The sequence below is a fragment of the Anolis sagrei genome, chromosome 2 (genome assembly GCF_037176765.1).
Source record: "Anolis sagrei isolate rAnoSag1 chromosome 2, rAnoSag1.mat, whole genome shotgun sequence".
NCBI classification, from domain to species: Eukaryota; Metazoa; Chordata; class Lepidosauria; order Squamata; family Dactyloidae; genus Anolis; species Anolis sagrei.
The window spans coordinates 39,806,334-39,832,359 of NC_090022.1; the positions used below are offsets into that span (position 1 = coordinate 39,806,334).

Genomic DNA, 26,026 nt, shown 5'->3' on the forward strand with positions numbered 1-26,026 from the left:
ATGGTGTGTGCCATGTCTGTGTTTTATTATGGTTTTAAAAGCATTTCAAAGTTCACTGTGTATATGTTCTGTGATCTGCCCTAAGTCCCCTTCTGGGTGAGAAGAGTGGAACATAAATGCTGCAAATAAATAACTAAATGTTTATTGCTATATGAACAGACGTGATTAGGTTTTCTGAGAACAGCCCAGCTTCACAAAAAGAATGAGCCCAATAATATGAGTTTATAAAACTTTTTAATAATGCTCGTTAAATGCACAAGTTTAATTCATAAATACAGATGAACTAGTACAAAAATTAAAAAGGGGAAAATTGATTTATTTAGAAATGCGCTGAATTCCAATGGGCACCTCTTGTGAAATTAAAACGGGTCGATATCAGTGCAGTCAGAACAATTTTAAAAATACTAATACTAATCCAGCAATCCAGCCTAGATAGATGCACTATTTCTCTACCCCACTGGCATCCCCTTGTGAGGAACTAAATAAATCTTTGGTACTGTAATAAAAATATACCAAAACCTCCAATAAATTAGTATGGAGAGGAAAACGACATCAACTAAATGCTGAACATTTTCACATTCATGCTTCAAAGTGTAATGGACTTCTCTCTACATTGTACTTAAGGCGCCATGATAGCTTGTAATAACTACACACAGTTGTACTGCATTTTACAATAAAATTACAATGCATTTGATATTGGTTTTCAATGGGATATGATCAGAGTGAGTTGGTGGATAGGAAAGATCTGTTTTATAACAAGTGTGCTAAAAGTATGCATGTGAAGGTTCCTATTATAAGGGAGACCCACAGCAGAGATTTTGAAAGATTCGGTTTTTTGAAATTTCATAAGACGACTTTTCACAAAATCAAAATTAGCCGCTTCCAAAATAGAGAGTCTGTGGTTTTCTACTGAAATATCATTCAATTCTTTTAAAAAGATTTCTAAGGTAGTCAGAAAAAAAAAATCAAAATTACTGCTCCGTATTTGATGGTAACTTTCACAATATAATGACCACAACAGTGGCCAGAGCTCAGCAAAGTGACTTTTGAGGCTACAATTCCATAGACCACAAATAACTTATTAAACGTCCTTCGTGCAACTGTGGCCAGAGCTCAGAAAAAGTTACTTTTCAGGCTGCAGTTCCATATGTGTTACCAAAGGCTTTCATGGCCGGAGCAACTGGGTTGCTGTGAGTTTTCTGGGCTGTATGACCATGTTCCAGAAGCATTCTCTCCTGATGTTTCACCCACATCTATGGCAAGCATCTTCAGAGGTTGAGGGATCTGTTGGAAACTAAGCAAGTGAGGTTCATATATCTGTGGAAAGTCCAGGGTAGGAGAAAGAACTCTTGTCTGCTTGAGTATTAAAAAACTCTAAAATCAGGACAGTAAATAAAGAGCAACACTCAAAAAACAGGGGAATTCGAGGCAAGAATCAACCAGGGTTGGCTAACACCTCCCAATAAAGGAATCTCCCAGGCAGGATCAGCCAGGCTTTGAAGCTACAAGGCCATTCAATGCTACTCAAGGTGGCGATTTGCAACATTCACATCTGCCTCAAACAGACAAGAGTTCTTTCTCTGAACATTCCACAGATATATAAACCCTACTTGCTTAGTTTCCAACAGACCTCACAACCTCTGAGGATGCTTGCCATAGATGTGGGTGGAACATCAGGAGAGGATGCTTCTGGAACATGGCCATACAAGCCGGAAAGTTCACATCAACCCTACAGTTCCATAGTTCAAAAATAACTTTTTTGAACTTCTTTAGCACAAGTAACGCCAGAGCTAAGAAAAAAGTTACTTTTCATAGTTTAAAAATAACTTTCTTGAGCTTCCTTTGCACAATTGTGGCCAGAGAACCAAAAAAAGTGACTTTTTAGGCTACATTTCCATAGTCCAAAAATAACTTCCCTGAGCTTTGATTGCAACAGGTCAAGTACTGCTATGACAACAGAAATTACAATGGATCACTAAAAGCATTTTACCGTAATTCTTCAATTCTATGACACACTTCCCTCACTACAGACAGCTCTAAAAATGGGGTGCATCTTGGAATCGTGGGTGGTTTTTGTATAACGTATATACTCGAGTATAAGCCGACCCAAATATAAGCCGAGGCACCTAATTTTACCACAAAAAACTAGGAAAATTTATTGACTCGAGTATAAGCCGAGGGTGGGAAATGCAGCAGCTACTGGTTAATTTCAAAAATAAAAATTAGTTCAATCGCTACCGACTCTTTGTGACCTCATGCACCACCCCACACCAGTGCTCCCTGTCGGCCGTTGCCACCTCCAGCTCCTTCAAGATACCAATAAGATTACATTAACCAAGGCATCAGTAGGTTAAATGCTTTTGAATATTTAACATTTTGAATATTAAAACTGTAATTTAAGATAAGACTGTCCAACTCTGATTACCTATAGTTGAGTATAAGCCGATCTGAATACAAGCCGACCAGGACCCTCACTTGAGTTTAAATAAGCCGAGGGGGGGGGGGGGGGGCTTTTTCAGTCCTAAAAAAGAGTTGAAAAACTCAGCTTATAGTCGAGTATATACGGTATATAAATAAAGAATGAAATGAAATGAGTGTGCATCTTTCAACTGATGGCATCTTAGAAGAGAATGAATACGGTATTTGTGCACAGCCTAGTTTGGTTTGCAGTCTGCCTGATGGTAACATCCACCCTGACTCCACTAAATTGTGGGCCCTCATCAAGTGTATACCAACTCAATGCCTGTTGAAGTGTTTCTGTCTTGGGAATAAGTTAAAACAGAAATAAATTCGGGGTTCACAGGCTCTGCCCAGTGATTTTAACTTACAGTAGGGGCATTATCAGTGCATAAGTTGGGCATGACTGAAAGCCATCTGGTCAGCCCCGCTGCTGTGCAAGCTCCATTCATTCCCATGGAGCACATTAATGCATATTACAACAGTGCAAATTTCGAAGTGAGTAGGATCTTTGCTCGACAGGAATGTTTCAAAGCAAACAATACGAAGCAGAATAGAAACCATGGTTCAACAAAGCCATTCTCTCCTGAGGTGCAGCGAATCTTGGAAAATGGAAAATATATCATGCCTGTGCACATTGGCCTTAAAAACTACATACAGCAAAATACTTAACCACAAAATCCTCAACCATCAAAGGAAAGCAATAATTAAATAGGAGAGACTTTTTTTGCATTGAGAAGTCAAAATAAACCTCAGCATCAGAAACAGAGGTGCAATTCTCCTTGATTTTGGGTAAAACAGTGGCTCAAGAGGAATAGAAAAAAAATCTAAAATGAAATGGGGATTGTGGTGCTTCTGTCCATCTTCCCATTACGATGATCGCGAAAAAAGGAAAAAAAAATTACAATTTATGAGTTCAGTCCTGTTAATGTCTCCCACGTCCACCTTCGAAGGCATGGTGTTCTTTGTGAGCTGAAAAAGACAAGACACCACATAAGTATGAAGTTCTCCCAGCAACAGCAAGAGTATCCCTCTGGGTATCTAAACCGGGAAATCCCAACTGGATGGCCCCCCACGAGGGTCTTCCGACAGGGGCAAACCAAGAATGGGCAACTTGGAAGTCCCTGAACAGACTCAGAAGTGGAGTGGGCAGATCAGAAGGCAACCTGGCAAAATGGCACTACCTAAAACAATCCTCCACCTTGTGCAACTGTGGAGCAGAACAAACAACTCCGCATCTGTATGCTTGCCCACAATGCCCTGCCTCATGCACAGAGGAAGAATTGCTTAAAGCTACAGACAATGCAGTAGCTGTTGCCCGTTTTTGGTCTGGAGTTGTTTAGCCCCTTGTGCTCCCTCTATTTTATCAGTTTTATATACTTTTTTATCTGTGAAATGCTTTTGACACAAAATAAAGTATGAAGTATATTTTGGTGATGGAAGTTGTACAGATCTTGGGCTCTATTTATACAGCGTGCAAGGCAGCACTTACGTTTGTAAAAAACTGCTTTAAAAGACATGTGTGGCAGAAGTTCATAGATCTTTTCTAAAACTGTCGCTTCGCTCGCTAGTGACGCATTGACATTCCAGACTTGGACGACATCTTCCCGGTCCCGAACACTGACACTAACCCCTATTACTTCGTCACCTGTGAACAAGGAGAATCATCATCATCATCATCATCATCATCATCATCAAGTCATTGAGGCTCTTAATCACCTCTCTCCAATCGAAATAAGAACACGTTAAACAAGTCAAGAAAATTTGGCTACACGGCATGTTGAAAAAAAAAGTGTATGCCTTTTTAAACTCAGTTCTATCACAAATTATAATTCACTCCTGCTACTGTAAACCAATTAGCCACTGCGAGATACATATCTGCTTTAGCAGTGGTGTTAATTGCTAGAGAACTCAGAGAGTATTACTCAATTGAAACTGTGTGGCTGTAGGCTTGTTTGTGGCAAGTATGACATATAGAGGTAAGAGAGAAGGTACTCCAGTGCTGCAGGGTTCGACAAAGAGTGGAAGGAAGAGCAATGGGCGTTCAGACAAGTTTTATTGCCAGCGCCACACTATGATGCAATTCTCAATACAGTTTGCAAACAGGCATGAGGAAAGCATTTCTTTTTTGTTTTCCAAACGGAGAGTACTCTCTCATTCTTTATTTGTTTTGACTTGGCTAAGGAGATATGCTCCCTTTTAGCACCAGGTGGATATTGAACTGTTCCCCTGCATTGACCAACAATGGAGCAAAATCCAATCTCCGAGAGGTCATTTTCCCTCTTTTTTCCTTTGCACAGGTTTGTTGTAGCTATGCCTCCACACTGTGCCTATCAAATTCAGAGAAAGTCAGTATGGCTAATAGGGTTTGGGTGCATCTACAGCAGGCATGGGCAAACTTCGGCCCTCCATGTGTTTTGGACTTCAACTCCCACAATTCCTAACAGCCTACCGGGTGTTAGGAATGTGGGAGTTGGGAGTCCAAAACACCTGGAGGGCTGGAGTTTGCTTATGCCTGATCTACAGTGTAGAATGAATTCAGCTTGACACCATTTTAGCTGCCATGGATCAATGTATGGAATCAAGGAGTTGTATTTTATTGAGTCGTGCTAATGTTTACCATCTGTCTTGTTGAGTTGCCTGCAATAATTGTAACAGGCAAATGTTTTTAAATATGTTTATGTATTTCTTATTGTAAACTTGTTTTTATAGGCTATTGTTTTACATATGCATATTGTTTTGTATGGGCTTTTATATAATGTTGTAAGCCACATTTAGGGAGAAAAGCAGGATATAAATAAAGAATTTTTAAAAATTATTATCTGAAACACAACAAGATGAGTCCAGAGCAAACGAGATTACTCTGCTGGCTGTTGTATTGGATCACACATTGGACACTTCCCAAGTGTCTAGGACTATGTGATGTATCGGCGAATAATACATGCAGATCCCAGTAAGGTGGCCTTCTGCAGTTGGCAGATGGTAATTTTGTCAGTGCCAATTGTGTTTAAGTGCATGCCAAGGTCTTTAGGAACTGCACCCAGTGTGCCGATCACCACTGGGACCACCTTGACTGGCTTGTGACAGAGTCTTTGCAGTTCAATCTTTAAATTTATTTATTATTTATTTATTTATTACTTGCACTTATTTACCGCCACTCTCAGCCCAGGGGGCGACTCGTGGCGGTGAACAACAACATAGAAAAGACAATTTACAGTAATCAGAACAATACATAACATGCTACTACTACTTGACATATACTTATACTAAAAATCCGCTTCGTCATATCATGGGTCATAGTCAGTCTCATAGTCGTGGTCCATTCCGGTCATCATTGCCAAGATATAGCACTCAGTTAAAGGCCAACTCGAAGAGCCATGTTTTCAGGCTCTTACGAAAGGCCATAAGGGAGGGCGCCTGTCTAACTTCAGCAGGGAGGGCGTTCCACAGCCGGGGGGCCACCACCGAGAAGGCCCGCTCTCTCGTCCCCGCCAGGCGTGCCTGTGAGGCAGACGGGATCGAGAGAAGGGCCTCTCCGGATGATCTCAAGGTCCTCGTGGGCTCGTAGGCCAAGATGCGGTCTGCAAGGTATTTTGGGCCGGAACCGTTTAGGGCTTTGTAGGATAGTACCAGCACCTTAAATTGGGCCCGGTAGCAAATCGGCAGCCAGTGGAGCTGGGACAGCAGGGGCGTTGTGTGCTCCCTACGCCCTGCTCCTGTTAACAACATGGCTGCCGCGCGCTGGACTAGCTGGAGCTTCCGGGCCGTTTTCAAGGGCAGCCCCACGTAGAGAGCGTTGCAGTAGTCGAGGCGGGATGTGACCAAAGCGTGTACCACCGTGGCCAAGTCAGACTTCCCAAGATACGGGCGCAGCTGGCGCACGAGCCTGAGCTGTGCAAATGCTCCCCTGGTCACCGCTGGTCAAGCTGTGCAAAATGCTCCCCTGGTCCTCATATCGTGTTTTAAATTATTATTATTATTATTATATATATAAGCCATCCCCTGCCACGCGTTGCTGTGGCCTACTCTGGTGGTCATGGGGGTTCTGTGTGGGAGGTTTGGCCCAATTCTATCATTGATGGGGTTTAGAATGCTCTGTGATTGTAGGTGAACTACAAATCCCAGCAACCACAACTCCCAAATGTCAATATTCTATTGTCCCCAAACTCCACCAGTGTTCACATTTGGGTTTGTTGGGTATTCGGGTAGAGTTTGGTCCAGATCCATCATTGTTTGAATCCACAGTGCTCTCTGGATTTAGGTGAACTACAACTCCAAAACTCAAGGTCAGTGCCCACCAAACTCTTCCAGTATTCTCTGTTTGTCAAGGGAGTTCTGTGTGCCAAGACTGATTCAATTCCATCATTGGTGGAGTTCAGAATGCTCTTTGATTGTAGGTGAACTATAAATCTCAGCAACTACAACTCCCAAATGACATACATTGGGTTGTTAGGTGTCTTGTGTCCAAATTTGGTGTCAATTCGTCCAGTGGTTTTTGAGTTCAGTTAATCCCACAAACGAACATTACATTTATATATATAATTACAAATTATCTATATATATAAATTTGTTAGGGGCATCCAACGAGGAAACAAAACTCAAAAAACCCCCAACGAAACTTAACCAAAATTCCCATGCCCATAACACAACCCACAAGGTACAAACATATCTACTCAAAATGAAAAACAACACAACAACACACTCACAAAACGGCAAAACAACAAAACTCAAAAATCCCCCAATGAAACTTAACCAAAATTCCCATGCCCATAACACAACCCACAAAGTACAAACATATCTACTCAAAATGAAAAACAACACAACAACACACTCACAAAACGACAAAACTCAAAAATCCCCCAACGAAACTTAACCAAAATTCCCATGCCCATAACACAACCCACAAGGTACAAACATATCTACGCAAAATGAAAAACAACACAACAACACACTCACAAAACGGCAAAACAACAAAACTCAAAAATCCCCCAACGAAACTTAACCAAAATTCCCATGCCCATAACACAACCCACAAGGTACAAACATATCTACTCAAAATGAAAAACAACACAACAACACACTCACAAAACGGCAAAAGAATAAAACTAAAAAAAACCCCAACGAAACTTAACCAAAATTCCCATCTCATAACACAACCCACAAGGTACAAACATATCTACTCAAAATGAAAAACAACACAACAACACACTCAAAACGGCAAAAAAACAAAACTCAAAAATCCCCCAACGAAACTTAACCAAAATTCCCATGCCCATAACACAACCCACAAGGTACAAACATATCTACTCAAAATGAAAAACAATACAACAACACACTCACAAAACGACAAAAGAATAAAACTCAAAAATCCCCCAACGAAACTTAACCAAAATTCCCATGCCCATAACAACCCACAAAGTACAAACATATTACTCAAAATGAAAAACAACACAACAACACACTCAAAACGGCAAAAAAACAAAACTCAAAAAAACCCCCAACGAAACTTAACTAAAATTCCCATGTCCATAACACAACCCACAAGGTACAAACGTATCTACTCAAAATGAAAAACAACACAACAACACACTCACAAAATGGCAAAACAACTGAGCATGCGCATTGGCGCCCAGCCGCAAGTTCCCTGGCGCGCGCACATGCCCTTCCGGCCAACGTTCCCTCTGCGGAAACCATGCCCACTCCAAGCCCCGCCGCGCCGCTTCCTGCACACACACACACCCCTGCCGCACACACACACACAACCCCACACTCCATCACTCCCCCCGCCGCCGCACACACACACGCAACCCCACTCCCCCTGCCGCCGCACACACACACGCAACCCCACACTCCATCACTTCCCCCGCTGCCGCACGCACCCACGCAACCCCACTCCCCCTGCTGCCGCACACACACATGCAACTCCACTCCCCCCCGCCGCCGCACGTACACACGCAACCCCACTCCCCCCGCCGCCGCACACACACACGCAACCCCACGCTCCATCACTCCCCCCGCCGCTGCACACACACACACAACCCCACGCTCCATCACTCCCCCACCCCAATCTTACCTCCTTTTACTTCACGCCCCCTCCAAACCCCACCCCGCCCCTTCCCGCCCTGTCAAAATCTAGGAAAGACAGGAAGGAAGGAAAGAAGGAAGAAAGAGAAAGGAGGTAAAGAAAAAGGGGGAAGGAAGGAAAGTTAGAGAAAGAAGGAAGAAGAAAAGGAAAGAAAAGGAAAGATGGAAGGAAAGAAAAGAGAGACAGCAGAAAAGAAAGAAAAAGGGGGAAGGAAGGAAAGAGATAGAGAAAGAAGAGGAGAAGGAAAGATGGGAGGGAAGGAAGGAAGGAAGGAAGGAGGGAAAGAAGGAGAGAAAGAGGGAAGATTGGCCACAGCAACACGTGGCGGGTAAAGGTTGTTATTTCTATTATTATTATTATTATTATTATTATTATTATTATTATTATTATTATGCTATTGTTCCTATGAGACCCTGGAGGAATGGGGGAGGTGTCAGGTCCCAGAGGCAATGCATTGCATTATTGTTATTGTTATGATGGTGGTAAAATAAAAGGAAATAAAAAGTGAAAGAAGGAAGCAAACAGGGAGGGAAGAAAGGCAAAGGAAGAAAGGGGGAGGGAATGAAGGAAAGAGAGAAGGATGAAACCAAGTAGTGAAAGAAAGAAAGAGGTAGAGAAGGAAGAAAGGAGAGAAAGGGGGAGGAAAAGGGGGAAGGAATAGGTAGGTACCTCTCTTTCATAATAGTCCAGATATCTACCTCAACTTTGATAAGTTTTACTATAGGCCACAGCAACGCGTGGCAGGGCACAGCTAGTTATGTTATATTATTATTATGTTATCATATCATGTTTAAAAATTATTATTATTATTATTATTATTATTATTATTTCTATTTTGGTGAAGCACCACCACTATTTGCCTTAAAAAGTCGTAAAAAAGTCCCTCCCATATTTTCAGTTAGTTCTGTGTGCCTCCTCCACCTTGTGTGACTGTGGAGCAGAACAGACAACTCCGCATCTGTATGCTTGTTCGCAATGTCCTGCCTCAGATACAGAGGAAGAGTTGTTTGAGGCTACAGACAATGCGATTACTTTTACTCGTTTTGGTCAAAAGATATTTAGCCACTTATGTTCCTTCTATTTTAATCATTTTTTTTTACTAATTTATGCAATGCTTTTGATACGAAATAAATAAATAAATTCCCCAAACTCCTCCAGTATGTTTAGTTGCTGATTAGTTCTGCTCTGTTCGTTGTGCAGACAGAGTTGAAAAGAGTAGGAAAGGGTTAACTGAGAGGCAGTGGGCGGGATCATTCAAATTCCACACCAGTGGAGAGAGGAAGAAAAACTGGGATGCCTGTGGTGGAGGAAACACATAAAATCTAGGATGAAAATGTCCTTAAATGAAAGTATTCCTTGGGTGATGGGCAGTGCAGTGTTTGGGGAGGACACTGGCATGGTTTGGGCTACATGTTCATGACGCACACTAAAACCTGAAATGTCATTGGAGGGAGGGCTTTTGGTGACTCCTAAGCACTGTTGGTTAAAGCTGTTTGTGGAAGCGGGAACCTGTCTGTGAAAGTGAGCACCCGAGCCACATGCATACATATGTATTTTCACTTTTATTCTGGATATATAGATAGATATAGATTTACATTTGAGCAAGAAATACTTTAAAAGCAAACAAATAAATAAAACCAATTCTTACCTCCGGCACAGCGGTCAGCAAACTGTTCCCCAATGGTAGCCAGCAACAGTTCTTTCCAAACGGCAGACTAGCAAAGACAGGAAAAATTAAGAAATGGCTCTTTTCAAAGCAAACAAAAGGAGAAAAAGATGGCATTTGCACACTGAATTTTAATATACTTCGAGAAATAGCTACTGAAGTATTCAAACTGAACATCTTAGTCTCAATTAACTGCAGAAAAAGCCATCAAAACAATTGAATGCTTGAATTTGAATTTCTGTGGTTTCTTCAAACATAACCTAAAGTAGCAGAGAAATGTCTTCCAACTCTTCTCCCCCACCCAATTTTCCCCCCCTAAAATTTACCTTCCTAACAATGAGATTCATTCTTATTACAGGAATTATTATGGTTCTGTTTCAGACGAGAATGAGACACTAAGGGGCATCTACATTGTAGAATTAATGCTGTTCCATACCACCTGAACTGCCATGGTTCAGTGCTATGGAAACATGGGAGTTGTAGCTTTACAAGGTCTTTAATCATCTCTGCCAAGGAATGCTGGTGCCTCAACAAACTACAGCTCCCAGGATTCCATAGCATTGAGCCATGACAGTGGTACCAAACTGCTTAAATTCTAAAGTGCAGCTTTTTAGGATTTGAAAAAGGATGCCATGATATGGTGGGTTAACTGGAGAGAGATGTGTCATGCCTGAGTGTGCCAGGGTTCTGATTGGCTGCTGCCTCTGGCTGACTGCTGAGGCCAACGGTTCTAACTGTCATTCTGCCTTTTGTTCTCACTTTGGACAGTGAAGAGAAAGTGCTGGCTGCCAACTAACTTAAAGATTGGTCATTTTAAGGCATGAAGCTTAGTTTAAAGACTATTTAAAGGGCTATTTTATTATTCTGTTCCCTGCCTGAATTCAAAGAGACCGATGTATATATTGTTACCATGTTTGAACCATTGAGCTAAAGTAAAGATACTGTTACTTGTTTTACAAGCCTGAGTGACATTTTATTATACAGCAGGATATATCTTGTTTTAAATACTGTGGTAAAGCTTCTACTTATTCTGCTTATACATATTTACCAACCCTTACATAGCTGCACCCCAGAGACAAAACAGATTTATTTAGTACTAGCTCTCCCCTGCCACACATTGCTGTGACCCAGTTTGTGTATATGTGTTTTTGTGTGTGTGTATATATTTGTGTATATGTGTATTTATGTGGGTATGTGCATATGGTGTAATGTAATGTATTTTTTAATTTTATTTTTTGTCTTTTTAAGTCTCTTCTGCTGTGTTTTTCAGAGTTTTAATGAGTGATGGTCACTTGTTGGCCTGACAGGAGTATTGTGTCCAAATTTGGTGTCAATTTGTCCAGTGGTTTTTGAGTTCTGTTAATCCCACAAACGAACATTACATTTTTATTGATATAGATGATGTCCAAATCCATTCTGTTCAAGACTTAAGTCTTCTATCTGCTAGAAAAACAAATCCTATTAGGCAGCCTGGGAAATAGTACACCAATGCCACTGGAAGAAATACCTGACTACAGAGAGCCGCATTTCTTTTCTGGATATGGAGGAAAGGGGGCAGGTGTTTTTATGCTTAGTTTCCACGAAATACTCCCTGCTCTCTTCTGCCAACTTGCTTACTTGATGAATACATGTCATTTCATGCAGTTGCCTTCCTGTAATTCCTGGTTGCCCATGGATACTAGGGGAGCACTTCAATACACCTGCTCTTACTATTTCTGAGCCAATCTATTGCTGTGTCCTTGCAGTATGGGCTCAGCGGCTGCCTATAAAATATGGAGCTCCTTTTTCCTTGAAGATGCAAAGGCTTAAGCCCAAGCATATGCACTTCTGGAGAGTGGAAATAGGTAAGCTTCACTGTGTTGTCGAAGGTTTTCACAGCCTCAGTCACTGGGCTGCTGTGAGGATACCTACCATAGATGTGGGTGAAACATCAGGAGGGAATGCTTCTGGAACATGGTCATACAGCCTGGAAAACTCACAGCAACCAGGAATTTCACTGCTGGTAACTTTTTAAAAATGTACACACCGCCACTCAAACCCTTCAGATGGGACAGCTATTCTTAAACCTTTCCACTCAAGATCCCTTCTAGCCTGAGAATTTTTTTACATAATCTCAGTGATATAAGTTAGACGCTTCCAGGGTCATGTAGCTAGCATGACTGCATGGAATGCCATTACCTTTCCACCAGATCGGTACCTACTGATCTCACATTTGCAAATTTTCGAACTGCTGGGTTGGCAGAAGCTGGGGCGAACAGTGGGAGCTAACCCTGCTTTCTGGATTCAGATTGCAGACCTTTCAGCCAGCAAGTTCAGCTGCTCAGCAGTTTAAACCACTGCATCACCAGGGGCAATATGTTGTATCCCCAAGCATTTTGTTATCACAATTTATGTATGTGTCCGTATGTTTTATAAGGGCTTGGTTTAATTTCTGGTATCTAGCAAAACTAAATTACTGTGTCGCGAAAAGTACGCCACCAACATGAAATGTTTGGAAAGCTCTGATTTCAGCACAACTCTTATGGTGCAAGATCTAAAGATTCCTAGAAAGGCTATAGTAATCAAATTATTGATTGATTAAACCCATAAAAATGAAACCCACAAAATGGCCAAATCTACAGTGCAAGGCAACTCAGGAAGGTACTAATCTATTGGAAAAACAGACACATGTGGCAAAACAAGACTGCTTTGGCCACATTCGTTTCCCCAAATTCTGTCCTGAGGAATTAAAAAGGAATAGCTCTGAGCAGATCTTGGGAATAAGCAGGAGTGTGTAAGTGGACAGAAAAGCAAAGGAGGTACTGTCCCATGAGCATGTAAAGTTAAATGCACTGAGCATCTCCCTCTCCTCTCCTCCTTCCTTCCTTCTTAATTTCTTTCTGTTTCTCCCACACAGTCTCACAGCTCACAGAACTAGAAGTTTGAAGTGAGTCATCTGAAAACAAAAAATAAGCAGCACTCTATCCACAAAGTACCTAATAATTATAAGGTACTTTGTGGATAGGGTGCTGTTTATTGTTATTGAACAAGGCCTGGTGATAATGTTGTCAAGCACAACGTACCGTATTGTCTTTGGGGACCTTCATTTTCCACACACCTCCTTTGGCATTGCTTTCTTCTTCCCTAATTTGAGAAGGAAACAGTTGTACAGACAGGCATATTTATGTGACTGTAGGGCTAGTATTCCCCTATGGAAGCATTATGCAAAGAAACAATTTGGTGTTGGGCGTACGGCACAGGAGACTAAAACTGTTTAAAGACTGAAAAATAAAAGGACTGTGTTGTCGAAGGCTTTTATGGCTGGAATCACTGGATTGCTGTGAGTTTTCCAGGCTGTATGGACATGTTCCAGAAGCATTCTCTCCTGACATTTCACCCACATCTACGACAGGCAATCTGCTATAGATGTGAGTGAAACTTCAGGAGAGAATGCTTCTGGAACATGGACATACAGCCTGGAAAACTTACAGCAACCCAATAAAAACGGTATTTTAGGTCTTCTGTTCTGAATTATGTGGTAATAGGAAGAATTTTGGAAAGGCATAGGAGGACCGTACAGGATTTTTGGTGGCCAAAATACTGGAACTCAGTGCCTTGTAGAGTTCTTCAGCTTGAGTCAAGATTGCCAGAGTAAATACAACGAAAAAAAGAAAAGGTTTGTGCAGTCCATACACTAATGGAAGTTGCAAGCAGTTGTAGAGCAGGCTTTTTGAAACACTGATTATCCAAAGGCATTTTAGGATAACAACACTGTGGCGCTTTGGATAGGCTTTCATTTACAGCCTGGTAAAATAGGAAATTTAGCAGGAATGTGGAATGCTACTGGGTGGATTTTGGAACTTGTAGTCCAAAAAAATAATGTTTCTAAAGCTCAGAATCAAAGTGGTCAACTCCCCCCCCCCCCCAAGAAATGTTATTTCAAGGCCACCATCTGAGTAAACAGAATTGCTGGTTCAGTTTTTACTGGAGTATAGCCTTGTTTCGACAGCATTTGCTGCAATTGCTCATGGTTAATTGGTTAGGAAACATTTTTTACTTCAGTCAATTCAATTTTGCAAGACTCATTTTCTGCCAAAATTACACACCAGTCAAAGGGCAGATGGCACCACATGAACTTCTAACATACAGTGATACAGTATTTTTAGCTTGGTATGAAAAAGTCTGCTCACTGTACCACAATATTTTGAATTTATCAATCACAATCTTAAAAACTTCACAGTACTTAAAAAAATCTCTTCAACGAACACTTTTTTGTTTCCATAACTTATTTCTTCTGATTTAAGAATTACAGTCTGTGTCCGGAGTAATAATTGTGAATATACATTACCATAGCGGTCGTCTTTCTCCACGCATTAAATGATAGCTACATCTCAGAGGCAGGTTTGTCACAGGAGGAATATTATTATAAACACTCCAAAAGATCTAGAAAAAATGATTGCATGGCTATTATTCATATTATGTTTATTTATACACCACATTTTCTCTCTATAATTCATACCTGAAAGGAAATATAACAATACAGAATGATTGTTATCTGTGAGGGATACTGTCCCAACCATCCCATGGATACATAAAACCACAAATAACAGTGAACCCTAATAAAAGGATGGACTTCCTGCTCAAGAATATCATTAGAGTCATGCTGGAGAACCTAAAAGATGCTTAGAGAGGAATTATTTTGTTAGAAATGGAAAAATGAAACTGAATACCAATCCTGTGGATTTTGGGATCATACTGTAATGTACATAATTGATTTGTTCCTGGACACAGTTCAAAGGGTCCTTGAGTGTTAACTGCCTGTTGAAGTTTCTAAAACAATCATGGCCATTTTATTTAGGGACTAGCTGTACCCGCCACGCGTTGCTGTGGCCAACCTTCCCTCCCTCTTTCTCTCCTTCTTTCCCTTTCCTTCCTTTCTTCTTTTTTTTCCCCTATCTCTTATCTTTCTTCCGTCTCTACCTGTTTCTTTCCTCCCTTTCTTTGCTCTTTGGTTACATCCTTCCTTCCCTATCTTTTGTTCCTTCTCTCCTTTCTTGCTTCTCTTTCTTTCTTTCTTTCTTTCTTTCCTTCCTTCTTTCCCTCCCTGCTTCTCTCCTTCCTTCCTTCCCTTTTTCCCTCCTCTTGTTACTTCTTGACTGTCCCTTCCATTTAATATTGTATTTATCACTTAGAAAGAAGGAAAGGAAGAAGGAAGGAAGGAGGGACAGGAAGGAAGGAAAAGAAAGGAGAGGCAGGAAGGGAGTGAGGCAGGAAGGAGGGGATGAAGAAAGGAGGGAGGGAAGGAAATGAGGGGGAAGGTAATGAAAGGGAAAGAAGGAGGAGAGGGAGGGAGGAAAAGAAGGAAATGAAGAAGGAAGGAGGGTTAGGAAGGAAGGAAAAGGAAGGGAGGGAGGGAAAGAAGGGAAGGAAGGGAAAAAAGGAAGGACAGGAAGGGAGGAAGGAAGGAGAGAGAGAAAGGAGGGGGATGAAGGAAGGAGGGAGGGAAGGAAATGAAGGGGAAGGAAATGAAGAAAGGGAAAGGAGGAAAAGGAGGGAGGTAAAGAAGGAAAGGAAGAAGGGACAGGAAGGAAGGAAATGGGGAGGGAGGAGAAGGAAGGAAGGAGGAGGGAAGGAGGGGAAGAAAGGAGGGAGGGAAGGAAATGAAGCAAGGGAAAGAAGGAGGAAAGGAAGGGAGGAAGGAAAAGAAGGAAAAGGAAGGATGGACAGGAAGGAAGGGAAGGAGGGAAAGAAGGAAAGGAAGGAGAAGGAAGGAAGAAAAGGAAAGGAAGGAAAGGGAGGAAAGAAGGGAAGAGAGGGAGAGAAGAAGGTCCTTCATTCAAGCGCTGTGGACCTTCCTCCTCCCCCTCCCCCCTCCTTGCGTGGATGCTCTGTGGATGCTCCATTGCTGCTGCTTTCCCAGCAGGGTTTGAGGCGGCGTGCGGCGCGGCGGGGCTTGGAGTGGGTGGGACTTCGGCTTAGGGGAGGAGGAGTGAAGGAGCATGGAGGATGGGGGCGTGGCCTGTCCCCCTCCTCTCCCCCCCCCCCCCCCCGCCTTTCCGTTCCCTTCCCAGCACTCGCAGCAATTTTTTCCTGCCGAGGGAAGGCTGCATGGTCAAAGGGCTTCGTGGAGAGAGCGTTGGCCAGCAGGCCATGTGTGCGCGCGGGGGAACTGGCGGCTGGCCGCCATTGCGCATGCTCAGTTGTTTTGTCGTTTTGTGGATGTGTTGTTTTGTTGTTCTTAATTCTGATTCTGTTTTTGTGGGTTTTTTCGGGCTATATGGCCATGTTCTAGAGGCATTTCTCCTGACGTTTCGCCTGCATCTATGGCAAGCTTCCTCAGAGGTGACCTCACCTCTGAGGAAGCTTGCCATAGATGCAGGCGAAACGTCAGGAGAAATGCCTCTAGAACATGGCCATATAGCCTGAAAAAACCCACAAGAACTGAGTGATTCCGGCCATGAAAGCCTTCGACAATACACTGATTCTGTTTGTTTGTACCTAGTGGGCTAAGGAAGGTGCATGGGAATTTTGGTTGATTTCTGTTGGGGGTTTTTTGAGTTTTGCTTCCCCGTAGGACGCCACTTCGGATTTTATATATATAGATATTAACAAATACCTAAATCTTCCATGTTAACAAAATTAGCATCATTGAATATTATCACAAGCTCACTCCCAAAGATTAATTTTCTGCTAAGAAGATGAAATTCTGAATTTCTAGACGGCCTGACAAAGACATAGTTCTTCAACGAACCCATATTTCTACAATTAAATACATTTTCTCCAAAAACATTATGTATGTAAAGCTAAAATTCCGAGGATAAAGTATTCAATTTGTAATTTATGTTCTTGTATTGTATTGTAATCCTTGTATTTTAATATATGTATTTTGTAGTGGTGTGTTTTAGTGTATGTATTTTATCCTGATGTGTTTTAACTGCATTGTGCCCTGCTTCGAGCCATGTGAAGAGTTGGGAAACATAATACTACTAATAATAATAATCATAATACTAATACTTGCAAAAACTCTGGCACAAGCCAGTAAAGGTGGTCCCAGTGGTGATCGGCACATTTTGGTACTGACAAAATTACCATCTGTCAGTTACAAAAGGCCACCCTACTTGGATCTGCACACATTATTTGCCGATACATCACACAGTTCTAGACACTTGGTAAGTGTCTGATGTGTGATCGGATACAAAAGCCAGCATAATGATCTTGTTTGTTGTGTACTAATCTTGTTGTGTATATAATAATAATAATAATAATAATAATAATAATAATAATAATAATAATAATAATGGTATCATAGAAAAAGTCTAGCAGCCTAAATTTCAAACTTAGTCTACACTAAGATATCTGAATGAGGTTTTATAAGGCAATCCCTAATGCACATTTTAATACGCATTTTAATACCCAGCTTGATTAACACTTCCAGTTTACAGCATTAATGAAATATGCTAATGAATTTGTGTTTTTCTTTTACCTGTACAGTTTGTACTGTGTAGATCTTCTTCAAATTTGATGCACATTCGGCTGCTGTGGTGCCAGGAAGTGACCTGAAAAGTAACATAAAGCAAGGAACCATAACACATCTGAGAATAAGAAATATTAAGAATTCGAAAGCATTTCCCATACTTAAAACAAACAAACACTATCAACCTTGTATTGAAATGGAAAACAAATATTTAATCACACTTCTGTAGTCATTCAACTCAATGCCACATATTTGAGAATCATGAATTTATTAAATCTGTTTGGATTAAACACACAGTGGAATCTGGATACATATCTAAAGGTACTCAATAAATTAATGGCTTGTTGACAAATCATTTATTTACTGAGGAATCATTCACTTTAGCCAGGCTTTTAGAACAGTGGGTTAAACCGCCAGCTGCAGAAAATCTTGTCAATTTCAAGGTTGACAATTCAAGCCTGCGTTGGGGTGAGTTCCCAACCATTAGCCCAGCTTCTGCTCACGTAGCAGTTCGAAAACAGAAATGTGAGTAGATAAATACGGACTGCTTTGGCAGGGAGGTAATAAAAGGCGCCCATGGGGATATGCCGGCGATTTGATCAGGAGACTGTCTAAAGACAACAAAGCTCCTTAGCATAAAAGATGGAGCGACAGCAACCCCGTCCCCTCCCGTGGCCGGAGTTGAGAACAGCCTTCAGATGCCAGAGATCGAAAACGGTGGGAAGCCTTTACTTCTGTTTATGTATTGTCTGTCTTTGTTATTGGATAATCAGCATTGAATGTTTGCCGCATATGTGTGCCGTAATCTGCCCTGAGTCCCCTATAAATAAAGTATATTATTATTGGGTTGTTGTAGGTTTTTTCGGGCTATGTGGCCATATTCTAAAGGCATTTTCTCCTGACATTTCGCCTGCATCTATGGCAAGCATCCTCAGAGGTAGTGAGGTCTATTGGAACTAGGAAAAAGGGTTTATATATCTGTTGAATGACCAGGGTGGGACAAAGGACTCTTGCCTTCTGGAGCTAGGTGTGAATGTTTCAACTGATCACCTTGATTAGCATTTGATTGCCTGGTAGTCTTTTGTTGAGAGGTAATTAGATGTCCTTGTTTGTTTCCTCTCTGTTGTTGTGCTGTTCTAATTTTAGAGTTTTTTTTAATGCTGGTAGCCAGATTTTGTTCATGTTCATGGTTTCCTCCTTTCTGTTGAAATTGTCCACATGCTTGTGGATTTCAATATTAATATATTTCATTATTATTATTATTATTATTATTATTATTATTATTACTTATTGAACACCTTGAGATGAGTCTCCAGATTCTTCTGTGCATTTTATTGAGTCTTCCTCATATTTCACTTCCTTCTATTAAAAATACTGGCAGATAGAAGGGGGGGATGCACAGTAAGTGAGATGCAGGCATTTTCTTTTGTTGCAGAAAAATATGTAAATCCTGCCATGCTTTTACACTTCCCATTGAATTGAGTGAGATTTAAGCAGCCTAAGGTAGTAATCCTACACACATTTACTTTCAAATAAGCCCCAGTCACACAGTAGGTGCAATTGTAGCTGTGCACAATTGCACTCACATGCTGAACAGTGCAAGGTGTAGAGAAATCCTTCAGCTAAATCCAACTGCTAATCCCAACTAAAGTAGATCCATTTAATTACTGGAATTTACATAAGTGTTGATGTACATTCACCAATTGATCTCCTCTACTTTGGAAACAGCACAACTCCTAGCATTTCTGTCCCTTAGCTACACTGGCTTGAACTCTAGTCAGAGAACATTTGTTGTTGTTGTTGTTATCTTTATTTATACCCCACCTTTCTCCCCTTGAGGACTCAAGGTGGCTAACATACTAGACAAGTTTAAAAGGTGCAATACAAAAGTTTAAAAACATTTAAATAGTAACAGTGTGGTACAAACAAAATTAAAATATAGTAAATACTAGAGTTGTGCACGGAACAGTTTTCCTTAGTTTCATCCGTTCTTTTGTTACTTTCGTTACCTTCAGGAGCACGTAACGGAAAGGCCTCTCCCCGTATGAAAATCAGCTCAACATGAAAACAAGTGGGAGCTGATCCCGGCTCCTTGCTTGCGTTTCATGAAAATGTAGTGCTCCATGCCCCCTTGCCTTGGAAAGAGAGTGCGTGTGTGTAATGTGCAAATCCAGAAAGTGCATGCATCTGAGTGCCTCCTCTAGAGTAAGAATGAGAACTTGCTTCCTCGCCTTGGAAAGTGTGTGTGTGTGGCATGCAGGTCCAGATTATAAAAAGCGACATAGGGTTCTCACTGTTTTTCCCCATCAATATTTATTAACATTTTTAAAGTGTTTACTTTCATCCCTGATTTTACCACAAGGATCATTTGCAGGGTTATTCAGATCAAACCAGAGCTTTCCAATCATTTCATGTAGGTGACACACACCTTAGTCAATCCTTGTTTAGACATGCGTCATTTTGTGATACAGTAATTCAATTTTACTAGCAAACTGGAGTTTAAACCAGCCCCTTATAAGAGATACGAACATGTAGATAAATTATAGTTACAAAATGTTTGAGAGCACAACATATTGCATGAAAACTCTCCATTTATATATTTAAAGATAGATAATTTATTGTTTGTTTCACATAGATTCAGAGGATTTTTGTTACATTTGCATGACATAGTGACACACTAACGTATCGTGATTCACAGTTTGATAAGTTCTGAATTGAACAAACATTACAGTATATGGGTTGCTGTGAGTTTTCCAGGATGTATGGACATGTTCCAGAAGCATTCTCTCCTGGAGTATCACCCACATCTCTGGCAGGCATCTTCTGAGGTTGTGAGGTCTGTTGGAAACTAGGCAAATGAGATTTATATATTTCTGGAATGGCCAGGGTGGGAGAAAGAACTCTTGTCTGCTTGAGGCAAGTGTGAATGTTGCAATTGGCTATAGATGTGGATGAAACGTCAGGACAGCATGCTTCTGGAACATGGCCATACAGCCCGGAAAACTCACAGCAACTCAGTGATTCCATCCATGAAAGCCTTCGACAACACATTACAGCATATGGATTTTTTAAAAAATTAAAACTTCATGTTGTATTGTACTTTGATACCACTAGATGGCAACCTCCTATAAACTTTGCAAGGTTACTTATAGTGGCAGAAATCCAAGCCCAGAAGCTCACACTTGTTAAATAATGACTAGTTTATTTAGCTGTCACACTCTTTATTTCCTGAAAATACTGAAAATGGAAAACTGTCAGAGATTTTCACCCTACATTTTCTACTAATACTGTATGATAAGAGCACAGATGTTTACTCAGAGGTACAGATAACCCCCTTTACAATTTTAAGGCTATTTCCACATGACTCATTTGCACAACATCCTATAGGAAAAACTGACATCAAAAACCACTGATTCTCACAAGAACATAGGTGAACCAATAACCTATATTCATGAGGTTACAGATAACAGCAAGATGGGCTGGTTCACCAAGCAAAAAGAGAACAGTAGAAAAGCAAAATCAGTGGTAGATTGAAGACTCTGATGCCAAAGGGGCAAAAAATTTGTTCCAGTTTCTAGCTTGAGCTTTAATGGAACCATCCAAGATACTTAACCTGACTTCAGCACCTTGGATAGTTCTACTACATCTTGGACTAAGAGTGCACCTACACTGTGGAATTGATGCAGTTTGGCACCACATTAACTGCCACGGAGCAATGCCATAGAATCATGGAAGTTGCAGTTTGGTAAGGCATCAACATTTTTGGGCAGAGAAGGTTATATAAACCTTGTGAATCTACAGATCCTGAAAAATCCTGCAAATCTCTTGGGAAGACAGGCGGACAAATGTCAGTGTTCTGGAAGAAGCAAAGAACCACCAGAATTGAAGCAATGCTTCTACGCCATCAACTCCGCTGGACTGGCCACGTTGTCCGAATGCCCGATCACTGTCTCCCAAAGCAGTTACTATACTCCCAATTCAAGAACAGAAAATGGATTGTTGGTGGATAGGAAAACAGATTTAAAGATGGGTTTAAAGCCAATCTTAAAAACTGTGGCATAGACACTGAGAACAGGGAAGCCCTGGTCCTTGAATGCTCTAACTGGAGGTCAGCTATGACCAGCAGTGCTGTGGAATTTGAAGAGGGATGAATGGAGGGCAAAGGGGAGAAATGTGCCAAGAGGAAGCGCATCAAGCCAACTCTGAATGGGACTGCCTTCCACTTGGAAACCAATGCCCTCACTGTGGAAGAACATGTGGGTCAAAATAGGGCTCCACAGTCACCTACGTACCCACCGCCAAGACACTACACTTGGAAAGCCATACATGGACAAAAAGGCATCACCTAACTAAGTAAAGCAAATACATGGCAGTTAAAATGGTGTCAAACTGTGTTGATTCTACAGTGTAGATGTATCCTAAGACCTGGAATAGATTCAGTCATCTCACTGATGTTAGATCTGATATCCACCACTAAATTAAGAGATAAGGCTATTAGCTATGGGATCAATTTCTTCTGAACTTCAGAATTACTCCATGCCTGCAGGCTTGCCTTTACTGCTAAGCCTATATCATGGGAACACTTGAAGCTTCTTGTAAGAATGAGCAAGTCAGTTGTAAAGCACATTGTACTCCTGAAGTTCTAGAGATGAACAGTATAGTATGTTGTACCAGTTGTACTTCTAAAGATATACGTATCACCAGACTCCAGGTGGGGATTAGATAATATTATCTTTCTAAACCAGAAGAGAAATGTGCACTTAAAAGCAATGTCCTGGCAACCAGTTGCATAATCATTGCAACACAGTTGGAGAGATAATGCTTAAATATTCTGAACAAATACAAGGATTCCACAACACCCCCTCCTTGAGTGTTTGCAGTAGTCAGAATTAATCATTACACTGGCTATATTTAAAAACGCAATCAGGCAAAAAACAGACCACAATTTGAACCTATAAAAAAGGTTGGTTGAGGTGACTAGGCTGAATTTACTTTTCTTTTGGCAAACAAAATCAAAGCCAGTCTAGACTCAAACCCAGCTCACTGTCATATGTTCATTTTGCTAGATTGAGCCTATTTTCCTCCTCCTGAGTTCCATCTTCTGTTGCCGAGCAAAATAAATTCAACACATTTGCAGATGGTAGGAACCCATAAAGCCCTGAACAGCCCTAGCTCAATCTACCTGTCCAAACACATCTCCCTCTATGAACCACTGCAGAGATTGATATTTTCCAGGGAGGCCCTGCACTTGGTCCTGCCCCCATGACAGACACAATTGGAGAGGACGAGAGAGGAGGCCTTATCAGAGATTGCCCCTCAGCTATAGAACTCTTTCCCTGGCAAGATTAGATCAGCCCCCTCCCTCCTGTCCTTCAGAAACATGGTAAAAACTTGGTTGTGGGACCAATCCTTTGGAACAGTGCAATTTGGCAACAATAGGAAACTTTACCCTGCTGACCAGATTTGGTATGGATGTTCTGAGATGGTTTTAAACAATTGATTTTTAAGTGGAGATATCTGATTTTAGTGTTTATGTATATTTATAATTTACTGAATCTTTGCCGTATATATGTTGTGCTCCTCCCCGAGTCCTCTTCGGGGTGAGAAGGGTGGAATATAAATGCTTTAAATAAATAAAATAAATAAATACAACTATTCAAAAAAGACAAAAACAAAACGCACACACACTCAATGGTTATTCCTTGTTAGTCTTCTCCCAGAGCTATTTTATATTTAAAGTGGCAATTGAACAAATATTTGTCTCAGCATTACTGTATCTCTGCAGATAAACTAAAATTTTATTAGTACATCTCCTCTGCAGATGAACTAAAATTGTTTTAGTAAGCTGAAAAGTGTAGTATTGGATTACTTAACCGACAAATGTGAAGCCAACACACACAGCTGTAAACTGCAAATCGCTACTTTCTTTTAAGTACTTAATAATATCTTTCTGTTATTACAACCATCACTCAAATGTCTTGGCCTTGTTTTTAAAAAGAAATATAAAGCCTGAATTGGCACCACAGGAATCAGTAACGAACGTTCAGACAATGTGTTGTTGAAGGTTTTCATGGTTTCACTGGGTTGCTGTGAGTTTTCTGGGCTGTATGGCCATGTTCCAGAACCATTCTCTCCTGATGTTTCGCCTAAATCTGATATGAAACAATCAGGGCCAGATAACACCTCCCAACAAAGGATTCCCCCAATCAGAAATCAGCCATGCCTTGAAGCTGCAAGGCTTTGCAATGTTAACCAAGGTGATTAATTGCAACATTCACACAGAGTTCTTTCTCCCACCCTAGACCTTCCACAAATATATAAACCTTTCTTGCTTAGTTTCCAATATACCTCCCAACCTCTGAGGATGCCTGCCATACACCTCGGAAACCTCACAGCAAACCAACGTTCTGATATCTTGGGACTGTTTGTTTGGGGTACTGAAAACTAAGGGATGCTGCAGCCTCCTGAACTCTACCAGAACTATTCCTTCTGCACTAATTGTCTCACTGGGAAAGAGTCAGAAATATAAACTCAACTTGACTGGCATTTTAAGAGGATTTAGCTGCAGAAGCAACAACAGCTTAGGTGAGAGTTTTAGAAAATATAGGAAGACAGTGAACCTGTTGATAGGAACTTTTCATCTTCCCTGGAAGTAATATTCCTCTAAAAGAGAAAATAGATTTATACAGAAAAAAGTATTTCATGAGAGCGATACGTTTGCTATATTTGTACTCACTGCATTTGATGCACCCAGGATTTCAAGATAAAAGGGTGGATTTGCAATCATTTATTAGATAGTTTTGAGCTTTCCGAAGAGTATGTTGTGACACGTGTGTCATGCAAATGTAACAAAAAATAATAAAAATCTTGGAGATGTATTTTATTATCTTATAAATCATATATTTAAAAAATATAAATTGAAGGCTTTAATGACATATGCTGATACAGATAGATAGGACAAATGTTTGAACTTAGTGCAAACTTTACTTAGTGGATGCTAATGATTCATCCAGACTATTCTGATTCCAAGTGGTTCCAGCTTGAGATGCTATAGGCTTAAATCCATTTTTAGATCCAATTAGAGTAGAAACACTGAGAATTTTAATAACTGTTGACTTAGCAAGTTCCAATTGTTTAGGTGGGTCTAAAACAGGGTTTCTCAACCTGGGGGACGGGACCCCTGGGGGGGGGGGGGGGTTGTGAGGGGTTCTTAGAGTGATCGCCAAAGATTATCAGAAAACACATATTTCTGATGGTCTTAAGAATCCCTTTGGCAGAGAAGGCAGATGATCTCTCTGCCTGTCCTTCTCTTCCTTTTTGGAATCAGGCGGTGAATCCTCCCACCAAAAGCCCTCCTCTGCTGTGATGGCCACCCTCTCAGCTGGCCTATCAGCCAAGAGGAGGCTGTTTCTGAGACTCCAAGGGGAAAGCAGGCATGCTCAGTGCATGGCAATGTGGGAGAAGCAAGGGAGAGCATGTGAGGCTGAAGGAGGCTTGTGCCAGCGAGTCCCTTCAAGGCATGGCAGTTCTGTGTGGGAATTTGACCCAATTCTATCGTTGGTGGGATTCAGAATGCTCTTTAATTGTAGGTAAACTATAAATCTCAGCAACTACAACTCCCAAATACCAAGGTCCCAAACCTCACCAGTGCATACTGAATATTCGTGCCAAGTTTAGTCCAGATCTATCATTACTTGAGTCCACAGTGCTTTCTGGATGGCTGCGTGCCAGCAGGTTGAGGGTGAATCCAGCAAAGACGGAGATACTATGGCTGGGTCGACTGGGCAGTGGGAATATCCAGCTGCCTACACTGGATGGTGAGGCGCTACGCCCGTCATCATTGGTAAAGCATCTGGGAGTCTTTTTGGACCCTCTGCTGACGATGGAGGCCCAGGTCTCCGCCGTTAGCAGAACCGCCTTTTTTCATCTGCGGCAGGCTAGACGGCTGGCCCCCTACCTGTCCAGGGACGACCTAGCTACGGTGATCCAGGCCACGGTCATCTCAAGTCTGGACTACTGTAACGCCCTCTACATTGGCCTTCCTCTGTCGGTCATCCGGAAGCTCAAGTTGGTAAAAAATGCAGCTGTCCTTGCAGGAATTCCGATGAGATGCCACATAACACCAATCTTACTACAGCTGCACTGGTTACCAATTGAGCACCGGATAACTTTCGAAGTGATGGTACTCACCTTTAAGGCCTTGCATGGTCTGGGGCCGATGTACCAGAGGGACCGCCTCACCCTCTACCAACCCCAGAGATCCCTCCGTTCTGAGGACCAAGATTTGTTGGAAATTCCCAATGTCAAGACCTTGTGTCTAACAGCAACCAGACGCAGAGCCTTTACAGCAGTGGCACCATCACTC

At 41.4% G+C, this 26,026-nt stretch overlaps 1 protein-coding gene across 1 annotated transcript in view; it reads right to left on the reverse strand.

Moving 5' to 3' along the window:
• Window positions 1–217: 217 nt before the first annotated feature.
• Window positions 218–26,026, reverse strand: part of EIF4E3 (eukaryotic translation initiation factor 4E family member 3) — a 36,933-nt gene continuing 11,124 nt past the window's right edge. Inside the window, exons 2-7 of the mRNA XM_060766352.2 lie at window positions 17,671–17,743; window positions 14,536–14,630; window positions 13,271–13,331; window positions 10,191–10,257; window positions 3,950–4,105; window positions 218–3,429 (exon numbers count right to left, since the gene is read on the reverse strand). Coding sequence (XP_060622335.2) covers window positions 3,383–3,429; window positions 3,950–4,105; window positions 10,191–10,257; window positions 13,271–13,331; window positions 14,536–14,630; window positions 17,671–17,743 — 499 coding nt within the window. The 3' untranslated portion in view covers window positions 218–3,382. The remainder of the gene's footprint in view (window positions 3,430–3,949; window positions 4,106–10,190; window positions 10,258–13,270; window positions 13,332–14,535; window positions 14,631–17,670; window positions 17,744–26,026) is intronic.